At 38.5% G+C, this 12,712-nt stretch overlaps 1 protein-coding gene across 1 annotated transcript in view; it reads right to left on the bottom strand.

Moving 5' to 3' along the window:
• Window positions 1-12,712, bottom strand: part of DDX10 (DEAD-box helicase 10) — a 206,914-nt gene that overhangs the window by 144,727 nt on the left and 49,475 nt on the right. Inside the window, exon 13 of the mRNA XM_050913612.1 lies at window positions 5,021-5,492. Within this exon, the coding sequence (XP_050769569.1) occupies window positions 5,021-5,492 (472 nt within the window). The remainder of the gene's footprint in view (window positions 1-5,020; window positions 5,493-12,712) is intronic.

Below are 12,712 nucleotides of genomic sequence, written 5' to 3'. Positions count from 1 at the left end.
TACTAGGCTGAGAACCTAAGGCACTTGCATTCTGTAGGAAGGAGAATTTATGGTATATAATGCAGCACAGTATTGACTTTTATTTAACTTAAAAATAAATAACTTCTATATTTTCTCTGCCAGAATGCTAGCTTTGCAACATGTCTCCAAGGAATAATGCTCTTTTTATAGCTAGCATGCTGCCCAGAGCAGTTTTCTTCTCTTGGACACAACACACTGCTACAGCAGGAGCAAAGAAGGCTATCCCTGAGGGAAACAACGCCACTACCGGAGTCAGCCAGCTTGCTCCCTTGCTTCTTCCCTCCTTTGGGTATTTTCTATCTTGCCATCCCCTGGAAAGCATCAAGGAGACAAAGTCACCCGTTTAAAATGAATTAATATGAAAGCATAAGAGCTAGTAAGAGCTGGTAAAAAGAATGAGAAGATGCTTCACACAGAAAAAGCAGTATATAAACACAAGATTGGCAAAAATCTCTCTCGTAACATGGAACAGAAGGAAAGAAATCATATTCAGAAGGAAAAGCCAATGTAAGAGAAGCAACCAACATGAATCACATCTCTGAAAATTAATTTTGATTTCTGTGGAGGGTAACAGGCTTTCTTCTTAACATCACGGAAGAAAATTATAGAGGACTATGTCCTCACTTTGGTGCATATTAAATGATGTTTCCGTGATCCGTTTTCTGTGCAAAGTCATTACAACTAGCTATCACTCTCTGCTTCTTGGTATAGACTCACCCATCATCTCTAGTTAGGGAGATTTACCCTTGTCTGTTCTTTCCTGCGTTTATAAACAAGTACATATCCAGGTCATAATATGTCAGTTTACAGTGTTTATGTGTCTGAGAAGTGTAAGAAAATTTCTTTGTATGTAATATGATTGGATTACAAGGCAAGCCAGCTAGCTGAGACAGAATCGTGACATATAATTTCCCTCCATAGCCACAATATTCAAACAGCAGGCTCTTCAAGAGTCCAGACTAACTCCAAGGAATCTGCAAGTACTGTTTAAGGCAGCCCTCTGTACACTTATGCTTACTACAGTGTTCCAAGCAGCCAGTAAATACCTCACTTGAAAAGTTTTAGGGGTCCATAAAACAAGAGATCGGGGAGCAGGGAGGGAATCACAGCAATCTTAAGAACTCAGTAGTTTAATATTCTCTACCCTAAAACAGAAAATTCAATAGCAGAAGACAAGTCTGACAGTATGTGATATGTCTGACAAGATGACTAAAACTAAAGTATAAACAAAACCAAGAAAAACCTAGTATAGGCTTAATCTTAGTTCTCAAAATAAATAATGCCTGACGTTTAAGAAGTATAGCCTTTGCATTTCCAAATGCAACAACAAATTTCATAAAATTCGTATTAAAAACAAAGTTTGTAACCAGGGAGTACTTATAGTCTTTGCAACATCAATACTGCTAATATTGTTAAATGCACTTTAAACAAATAATTTCCATAACGTTAACACAACAGCTAAATACTGCATATCTGCTAATGGCTCTATGCATATAGCTGACCTTTTTATGCATAAGCACATTGTACTTATTCTAAATAAGTCCCATGAGTTGTATCACCAGCTAAAAATCTTGACATATTTAAGTAAAATTCATAAATATGGCAGCTAGTGGGTACCTCTTAAAAAATGAGCTCAGAAGCTCGTAACAAAATTGTAGTATCTGCCAAGGTCTTTCACCTTATCCAAGGTTTCTTCTTTTATGCAGCAGTGCAGAGAACAGTTTTTTCTTTCTATCTGTTGTCACAAAACAATGGAGACAGAGTATGCGCACGGCCAAGGGCCACACTAAGAAAGAAAAAGAGGAAAGAGTGGAATCGAGCCACAAGTCATGCTATTAGAAGAACTAATATCAGATGTGTCTCACTTCATACCATGACCTACCTTTCACTCTTAGGTTGGGTACCATGGACATCCAACAAAACCAAAACGTTCTAAGAAACTCACACAAATCCCCTTCTACTCCATCATCAGTTTAAATGACCCCTGCTCCTTTTCCCTAGTTCCTTCCCCTTGTTACAAAGATGGATGTGCCCACCCCACCTGCGATCAAAGGTCAGGGCACTACACCACCACACGGGATACTCGGAGCCAGCCTAACACCTCCTCTTGCGCCTTCTTCCACTGGAAGGGCTACGGAAAACACAAGGATGAGGAAGCAATGGTGTCTCTAACAACAGCTATTCAAAAATTGAAACTCAATGTAATGTTTCCATTTACAAAAATCTCCTGAAGCTCAGCAATTGCAGCGGGACTGTTTTGCTGTCAATAAGAAGCATAATGTAAGAATAGTGAAATTGGAAAATCAATCACACACGTTAAAAGCATAAATGCAAACTGAATTGAACCTCTGTGAGCATACTCATAATCTCCCAATTAGATGATCACATACTAATGTTTCCACAGGACTCCTATTTTATTTAGCACACAGAATAGATTTAAAAAAAAAAAAAAAAAAACTCCTAACTGATCTAGCTGAGTATACACTCTACGTTCATACTCCTAAACTCTCTGCAGCGTTTGATACTATTAATTAATGCACTGCCTCATCCTAGAAACGCAGCAATGATCCAGTACACTGTAGTCAAACTGGTTCCCGAGTCCTCCATAGGACACTCCAACAGACAGCAACAGGAAAACTGCACTCATGCTGCTCAGTGCTCCTCACACCCCAGAGGGATCAGTTCTTTCTAATTCTTTAGATATGAACTGATCTACCTTAATGCAGTAATAATCACTTCAAAACTTTTATCCAGAAAATAAACAAATGGGAAAAAATATAAAGAGTGTTGCAAGTTACCAATTTGGTTTTAACATCCACTAAATTGTGGTGCTGAGGTATACACATGAAATAAAAGATGCACAATGCCTGAATCTTTCTGTGTAATTTCTATTATGTGCATTTGTATACCAGAACATTACAAGACAATAGATGGTTAGTGATAGAAACCTTTATTCTCTTATTCCTACTAAAAATAGAATCCTTACGGTTAAAGCATTCCACAATTTATCAACAATTTTCACAGTAACATAAGGTAATAAACACCACACTACCATATGCATCAATCAAGACTAGTTCCCACAGTTAGGCATAGTATGCTCTGCATTTCTACTTTCTAAAAATTACATATTGCACTACCGTAGGCATTTCTGTAGAAGATTATTTAAATTATATTTAAGTTCTTAATGATACAGATCTTGAAACTTTTGATTTTTTGTTCACAGCTGCTTAGAAGAATAACTAAATATTTCATTATTATGCCCCCACATACAAGAGGTTTCAGGTGATATAAGGTCTTCCACACTTGCACACCAAGTACAAACCACTAACCCTTACTGCAGTTTATCAATACTGAATCACAGGAAAATAATGTCTGACTTGCTTGAGCATAAACTAACCTATAAACGTTTAATGCTGGAAAACTGTTAAAAGGTTACCCAGTGAGGTTCCAAATTACTTTCTAAATCACTGGTACTTTTCATAAAATTTCTTTTGTTCATTCAAAATTTCTCCTTTTACCTTTTCCTGACCAAAACTTCCCAATTCACTTTCCAACATACAAAAGCAAAATGAAATTCTCTGTGTATTTCAGCATGGAAAATTGTGGCAGCAATATGAAAGCTGTGAGAACATCATTCTTTAACTAAGGCAGAAATCTTTTATTCCACTTCGTTTTTAAAATAGCAATTTCTTTTCTACATGAAACTGAAATTTATTAATAAGTACAAGCTACTGCCAAGGCAGTGGCTGTGCCAGGGCAGGACAGCTCAGGCTTAGAATAACATGAACAGAAAGGTAAATTCCAGGAGCATCCCCTTCCCATAGTTCTTGGACAAGATGGCAACCTGCGGCAGCCTCCTCATAGTAGAGGAGAGAATGCAGGCAGTGGTTAGGTTACTGTGCAACTGCTCATCTTCGACAAAGTTAGCTGATAAAACTAGTTTATACACTTCACTAAATACTAAAGGAAAGATGCTGCTTATAAATGCTGCTAGTAGGCTGATTAGCATAAGTTCATAACAAGTGCCCTGTGCTGTTAAATAACAGCACAGAAAAAGGAAGATTTAAAATACCGGTTGGAAAAATAAATACTTTGCTTAACAGGAGGCTCCCCTTGCATGCATATAAGTTCAGAAAAACATCTTGCTGAACCAGATGGCTATTTCACTTGAATATCTTTACTACAGAGAGAGAGTTGCTAGATAGCAAAGGATACACAAAAAAAAATAAAAATCACAATATGCATGTACCAAATCTGCTTTATAGAATTAATTAAAAAATAAACCAAACCCACCCTTACTATAACACTGTGTTTAAAGATTAAAATGAAAGCAACATTTCTCAGAACACCAAGCACAGGGAAATCCTGAATTATAAAGCTACTCGTCAAGGAAATGAAAGATCTACGTGAATACTTTTAATAAGCCTTCGTAACCATGCTTTACAAGAAGTGCGCTCACGCGTTCTCTCTCTCTCATACTGGCTCAATTCCTAATACAAAGGTCCTGTTGAAGGTAAAAATCATGGTTTGAAGGTTACATTATTGTAAAGATCATTTGTTACAATTTGTATCAGGAAGTGGCTCATCATGTATTGCAATTTGGTCCCCAATGCCATAAACTGCAGTACAGCATCAAAATTATGACTGAAAGTGGCAGCTATTTAGAGAGGTACAAGCAAATTAGTAAGTGATAAGAATTAAAACTGTCAAAATTTCCCAGGTATTCAAATCATGTTATTCATAAATTACAGCAACTACAAGGATATTTGTTATGCAAATAAAGTTACTTTATGCTAATAACATAAACTGATAAAAGTGTAAGTCACACCACTTATCTTTTGGGAGCAATTCTGACCTCTGATACACATGGACAACACATCTGACTTCAAGCAAGTATTCTGCTAAGAGCGGAATTCTCTCTTTTGTCGTCCTCCTTACTTGGAGTATGTCCAGTATAAAGTCATTAAGATTCATGAGCCTTACTGTAAAGTGCACTTACCGGTGCTGGATTATCTTTAGCTTCCACACCAAAAACATTCCGTCGTTTCACTGTCAGCAAATCAAGACCTTTAGTATCATCATCATCGTCATCATCCTCATCTTCAAAGAACAGCACGGAGTCTGGGTTTGGTACCCTGCTTGGTACAAGAACTTCCTTTTCCTTCGCCTCCTCAGATACCTCTTTCAATTCATCCTCAGACTCACCACTCTCCTCAGCACCTTCACTGGAAGCAGAACAGTCCTCAATTTCTTTCCTTCTCTCCTTTTCCTTTGTTTTGTTAACAGACACCTTTCCACTGAAATTAGTTCCGCATTTCTCCACTCCTTCCTCGTTTGTTGAGGAGAGAGTATTTTTATTTTGCTCTGTCTCCTTCAAGTGATCTGTCCCATCAGCTGCCTCATTCGCACATAGCTGTTTCCGAACTTTTTGAAGAAATCTCACACGAGGTGCCATTGCAAGACCAAGTGATCTAAAGCATGGAATTAAACAAATTAATTAATCTGAAAGGTAGGTACACAAAATTTGACTAAATTAGCAGCCTTCATCAATGGCTCAAGTGATTCGATTTTAATTATGGTAATTCATATTGATACATTTTGACCAACGTATTTACAGAATAGTATTTGGCCTACAACAGGACAATCTAGCTTGAAAAATACAAGTGAACATTGGGAGAGGAAGGAAGATTAAATAGCTGAGAACTCTCAAGAACTGTTACAAATCCTCCCAGGAAAGAAAACAAACAAAGAACCTGAAAAGCTGTAGACGAGCAAATTATCCATGAGTCACAATAAAATATGGTGGAAAAAACACCAGTGTAATTTGGTATTGAAGATACATGGATGTCATGTCAAGGACTGAGATAACACTGATCTCTGTCAGTGTCCTTCACTGCTAGAAGTGCACCCAGAACATTATCCCCACCACCTCACAGTGATGGAGAGATTAGAAGAACAAACACAATATGGATAAATGACTAATTGCAGAAAAAGCTAAGGGAGAGACATTTCTCCCTTAAAGGAAATTTCATCTGCTTGCATCTCTCTCCAGCAAGGCTTTACCTTCATGGCATATGTAACTAGCAGTGCCAACAATACTATTATTTTACCCAGTTATTCATGACAATTCAAAGTTATACTAATACTCTGTACACGAAGGGACAAAAATTAGCCAAAAAGTAAAAATACTGTATAGCAACAATACTGGAGAGCATTGCAGGGGAACAGATACTCTGTCTCCAACAGACCATTTGACTTCAGTAAACTTCATAATTGCCCACTATTATTACACCTGACCCTGTCAAATCCAAATTCAAAAAAGCAATATTTAAGTCTCTTTTAGAGTTCATGAGCCTTCTCATTAGGTGAATAAAAAATGTGGGGGGACACTGGTACTGTGCAAGGAACACACGGAGACCACAGCTACATTTAAAAACACACAATACAGAATTGATAGTGTTTGTAATACTCATGGCTTGTACGTACACTTAACAAAGGAGTAAAGTATTTAACCAACTAAAATGGCTACATATATACTGAATATATTCTGAATAAAGAAACCTGAGTTATGTCACAGGACAAAAATCAAATCTATGCTCTCTGGCAGAAATGTCATTATAAACAGTCCATGAAGCACCCAAACGGTACTGCAGAGCAGCAAGAGTGGACTGTAGGCCCCGGAAAGCCTTGAACTGTTAATGGCAGCCAATGGGACAGAGTAGTCAACAGGAGAGGGACCCTGTTTAAATAACAAACAAACAAAAAACCAAACCCAAATGCAACCACACCTGTGGTTAAACAGGGCAGTTTTGGTACTGGCCACAGGTCAACACACTGAAAAGTGGACATGCACCCAAAAAGCAGCCCACACTATTAGGATGAGGAACAAGTTTTTCAATAAATAAAGTCTTCATTTTAATGTAAAGTTAATTTTGTTTAAGTATTTCGGATAACCCAGTACTGTTCTTCTATAAGCAACTAACAGCAATAATAAAGCAAATAGAGTTTTATGAAAAAAAAAAAAAATCAAAGAAGGATTTTATCCAGTGTATTTTGCCCATTTACTGACAGTGCACTGCTGAGAGGATGACATAACACATTTGGGAACTGAAATTGGAGCAACCACCAATCTTAAACTTGTTTCAGTGTTTGACAGCTAACACTAATTACCTTTGCAATGAAACTATTTGTTAAAGTTTGGCCTATTGACTAACTGAAACAAAAAAACCAAACAAAGCAGATGTAATGCTTCACTGCAGCAGCTGGAGGAGATTCAAACCTGGAACTGGGCCTTAACACCAGGCACAGTAAAACACGTACAAAGAGATTGCTGCGACGTCAATGAATGTGCAATCTCTTCAGCAAGGGGATCGAAGTAGCAAAAAAAAAAAATCCTTTGCAAGAGAAACACTTTTTTGCTTTTCCAGATTTCACAGCATTCTACATAAAGTATTGCTGTCAACTGTTGACAAAGTACTGCAAGTAGTAGTACTGTATGGCAACTATGCAATCTGCATTCACTTCTCTTTCTCATGAAGACAGACACAATGTACACAGGGTTGCAAACTCCAGTTCTAACATAGCTTCTCTTCTGTGTCTCCAGAGCTAGTATCAAAGATCAGGATCACGGCTGCAGAGAAAAGTTTGCCAAGGTGAAGAAACTACTCTCTCCACAGGAAAAATTAAAAAACAGTCAAAAAGAGCGGCCCATGATGTGGAGGAGATTTCACCACAGCTTTTGTCATTCAAATATGAAATCCACCCACCAGATTGCTGTTCTGCACTTAATTATCAATTAGTGATGGCCAATTTTTCTACACTGCTTAGCAACCTTACCAAAAAAGACCAGTGCTATCAGAATTCAAATGACATCTGAACCAAAAGAATACAGCCCTCAGACTTGGGGGAGAGGGAAGGTGTTAAGGTCAAATTTGGTAAGAAAGTAATAGTAGATAAGCTTAAACAAAGTTGTGTACAAACAATCCCCAAATACTTATAATTACATAACTTCTCAAAGAAATGTCAGCATTTTGGATCATTAGTGTCTCTTTTCCATAGTATATTCCAAACGGAGAACCATTTGGGACAAACACATTCTACTACTGCTAAAAGTTTCCTCATATTGTAATATTCAACAGTTTCTTTAGAATTTATTTCTTAATCATTTGCCAAATCTAGAGTTCAGTCTTACTAAAAAACCTGAATATATGAACCAGCTTTTCTTTCCATGAACTAGAAAGGGCAATATTAGTTTTCATTCACTCCGACTGAAGTTACAGCTGTTTGATTTTAGTGCTAGCATTTCATGTACTCTTCTGGAATAAGAAATGTGCAAGGTTTTCTCATAAAGACAGACAAAAAGCAGCTAAGTTATTTAGTAAGATTTCATAAATTCTAACACAGAACACTAAAAACATGCTAACATCGCAATGTAATCCTCAGACTATGGTAGCCTTTAAATGGCAACACAAATTCAGCTGACAAACCAAAAAACAATCCTGTTTCATATTTTGGTGTGAAGTGCAATGACTTCTTGGGAGAAAGCTCTTATAGAAAGACATTTTAAATCAGCTTCCAAAAGCAATACTGAAACCAATGGATTATTTTGCTACTATAAATGAAAGTACTGCTGACAGTTCTATTCATCAACAGAAACGAGGTGGCCAGACATCATCATTCCCTAACATTGATCAGGGAACGTGTAGAAGTAACCGAACAAAACACCTACAATGCTGAGGTACCTCCTTCAATTCAAAGCAAGCTGACAAAGATTTTCAGGAAATAAGTTAAAAAACTCCAAAGAAAGAACACTGTATGGCTTTAAGAAGAATACCACTTTTGTTTCCTATTGACTAAGGAAAATCAAACATTAGTAAACATTTTTAAAAATTAATTCAAATGAATGGTGTATCAGACTTAAAATACTGCCTTTTCTGAGATTTGTTAATTATGCTTATACAAAGATCTTGAGTATGTTTACATTAACATGGTAACATGACTATGCCTCTATTTGGATTGGGTGAAAAGCTGGGCATCATTCTTAACTCTTTAAAAAGACAGAATCTTAGACACTCAGAGCAAAATCTGTCCTTGCACAAAACAAATTAAACAGGAAATTTAAGACAAGTACAGTCTTTTAATTTTTAAGTGTCAGAAGAGTTCCTAATCTGCACCTAGAAGATTTCCAGTCCTTTTGAAATGAGCCAGTTGTAAAGAATCTGACGTCACTTCTGCAGAACTACTGCACAACAATTTTACACAAGTTAGTGCTTCATTCTAATATTAAGTTACTACATTTACTAAATATAAGACATTCCACTAGTGAACTTCTTCAGAATGATTTGAACACATAAAAACACAGCACAGTGATATCTTTTACTGTAGAACAGGTTCAGACAAAGACTTAAAATAGCCTGAAAAAGGTTAAATACTCCCAGAAGCTATTTCAATAGAAGAAATGTGTATTACTTGCCTTGCAATATATGCTACATCTACATTTAACTTTTAAAATGTTTTCAGAAGACAGGATGAGCAACCATTTGAAAACAGGAGAAATCAAATCAACTGAAGTGACAAATCTGAATTAACAGGCTTTCCAGACAGTTTGATTAATAACCAAAATGAACAGAGAAATTGCTTTTGCTGTGTTGTTTATTTTACTAGCCAGCTTTAGCCCTCTACATTAAGGAGCTCAAATGCATAGTACTCTACTAATAATAAGGAGAGCCAAGCTAATCAAGAGTTTATGGGTCACGATCAAAGAGAAGGCCCACAAAGAGGATGTCATGGTTGGAATCCAATCACTTAGAAGACCGAGATGCAGCCTTCTTTACAAAAGTAAAAGAAGCCTCCACATTGCAGTTGCAGGCCCTAGCGCTCTTGGTACGTGAGCCACCCTGACACCGGCTCAAAGGGCAACACAGCAAAGCACAAGCAACAGAGATTTCTAGAGTGCATTAAAGACCATTTCTCCAAGTCAGCTGGATTAGCCAACTCTGAGAGGCACTCTACTGGAACTGCTACTCATGCATATGCAAGTACATTTACTTCTAAAGTGAGTGAAGGTCAATAGCAGGCTTGGCTGCAAAATGAGAAAAGGTAGTTCAAGATCCTAGAAGAAACGAGGATGATGACTAAGAGAATAATGACCCTGGACTTTGAGAGAGGAGACTGCAGCTTGTTCAGAGATCTGTATGGCAGGATCAGAAAGCTCAGAAGCTTACAGCAGTAGTTACAGAAAGCTCAGAAAGGGATGGCTGGATGTCCAGGTGGTTGAGGGGCAGTTGCATGAGAAATGCCCAAACTCTACAGATCATTGCAGGGAATATTGAGGTCCATATGAGTAATACCATATGAGGCTGAGATTAACTAGGTAACAGCATGAGAAATACTAAGTCTGGTTACAGGTGTATGAAGACTGGAAATACCTGGGGAAGAGTAATTAGGGGCAGACTTTTTAGCTGGAAGGAGACTAGGGTGTAGAAAAGAAAGTAAAAGGGCAGCAAGAAGGAGGGCCAAGAACCAGCAAAGGGATGACGAGATGTTCAAAGCCTGTGATGGGTGCTGCCAAGGGGACGTGACGGGAAGCCCTGCACTTGCTCATGGCAGCCAGAGCAAGATAACGAACAAAACCCTCTGCCCTAACCATGCAGTAAGGGTCAGGCCTACATCCACAGCAGGGCGACTGGGGTGAGAGCGCAGTGGGTGCTATCCCTGGTCAGTGAGAGGACAGACAGATGTGGACAGATGGATCATATAACCTAGTATCACCCATTTCAGACTTGACAGCACCTGCAGCTACCTCCTGCTTTGTAACACTGATCTGTAAGCAATACTTGCAAAATTAGCTGGGTACTAAGTTGTGTGTATCAGACATTTCCCAAATAACTTGGCTTCAAGCTGCTTCATTTATTCTCTATGTCCCAATACAGGGATACACTGAGAAAGATACGCTGCATTCCTCCTGGAAGACATGATGAAATTCACAGAGGAAATTACCTTCCTTGGCAGCCCCTTAGAGCTGTAACTAACCTGTTCTCCTGGTTTCGGCTGGGATAGAGTTAATTTTCTTCCTAGTAGCTGGTATAGTGCTGTGTTTTGGATTTAGTGTGAGAATGATGTTGATAACACACTGATGTTTTAGTTGTTGCTAAGTAGCACTTATCCTAAGTTAAGGACTTTTCAGTTTCCCATGCTCTGCCAGCAAGCTGGTGTGCAAGAAGCTGGGAGGGAGCACAGCCAGGACAGCTGACCTGAACTAGCCAAACGGATATTCCATACTATAGAATGTCATGCCCAGTATATAAACTGGAGGGAGTTGGCCAGGAGGGGTGGATCGCTGCTTGGGCATCGGTCAGCAGGTGGTGAGCAATTGCATTGTGCATCACTTGTCTTTTCTTGGGTGTTATTTCTTTTTTTTTTTGTTATATTCCTTTTCATTACTATTATTATTATATTATTCTTAGTTATTAGTGTATTTTATTTTACTTCAGTTATTAAACTGTTCTTATCTCAACCAGTGAGTTTTAATTTTTTTTTTTTTTCTCTCTCCTCCCCACCCCACTGGGAGGGGGAAGCAGCTGCATGGTGCTTAGTTGCTGGCTGGGGTTAAACCATGACACCTGTCCATCCAGCGCACACACCTGTTAAGATCTCCCCCTGGAGACTGATATATATATATATAGATATATAGATACAGAGAGATACATATATCAGCATTTAACAAAATGCCTGAGAAGTAAAATATTTCGAATCCCTGCCTCCTCTTTACCTTGTCTCCTATCCAGGAGGCCAGACTAAGTAATTATTCCTTTCCACTCTGTTGTTTGTTTACGTTTTATGTTTTTAAAGCTGTCCTTTGCAACGAAAGGACAAATTTCTCTTTTATGCAAGCATCGAGGTTCTCCTTCACCAAACTTAAAGGCTGCCTATGTTAACACAAGGCCTGTGCAAGTCTTCCTCCAGCAAATTATTCTTGATAGCAATTTGTAATGAGAGGATACTGGACAGAATACTAATGTACCATAGCTTAAAGGTGATCAATCTCTAGAATACATATGTGTATCAACATGCACAGACACACTTTTTATTTTTTATATATATTGTTTTCTAGATTGTCGTGGTTTAACCCCAGCCAGCAACTAAGCACCACACGCACCCTGCTCCCCCCTCCCAGTGGGGTGGGGAAGAGAGAGAAAAAAAAAAATTAAAACTCACTGGTTGAGATAAGAACAGTTTAATAACTAAAGTAAAATAAAATACACTGCTAACTAAGAATAATAATATAGTAATTGTAATGAAAAGGAATATAACAAAAAAAAAAACCCAACACAACACCGAAGAAAAGACAAGTGATACACAATGCAACTGCTCACCACCCGCTGACCGATGCCCGAGCAGCGATCCACCCCTCCCGGCCAACTCCGCCCCGTTTATATACTGGGCATGACGTTCCATGGTACGGAATACCCCTTTGGCTAGTTCGGGTCAGCTGCCCTAGCTATGCTCCCTCCCAGCTTCTTGTACACCTGCCTGCTAGCAGAGCATGTGTATTGGGTTTGCGTGGCAAGGTTTTGGTAGTGGGGGGGGCTATAGGGGTTGCTTCTGTGAGAAGCTGCTAGAAGCTTCCCCTATGTCCGATAAAGTTAATGCCAGCAGGTTCCAAGACGGACCCGCCGCTGGCCAAGGCCAA

Source organism: Gymnogyps californianus, chromosome 1 (genome assembly GCF_018139145.2).
Source record: "Gymnogyps californianus isolate 813 chromosome 1, ASM1813914v2, whole genome shotgun sequence".
Lineage (NCBI taxonomy): Eukaryota > Metazoa > Chordata > Aves > Accipitriformes > Cathartidae > Gymnogyps > Gymnogyps californianus.
Note: the sequence above shows the minus strand (reverse complement) of the source record. Positions and strands in the feature narration are given on the sequence as shown.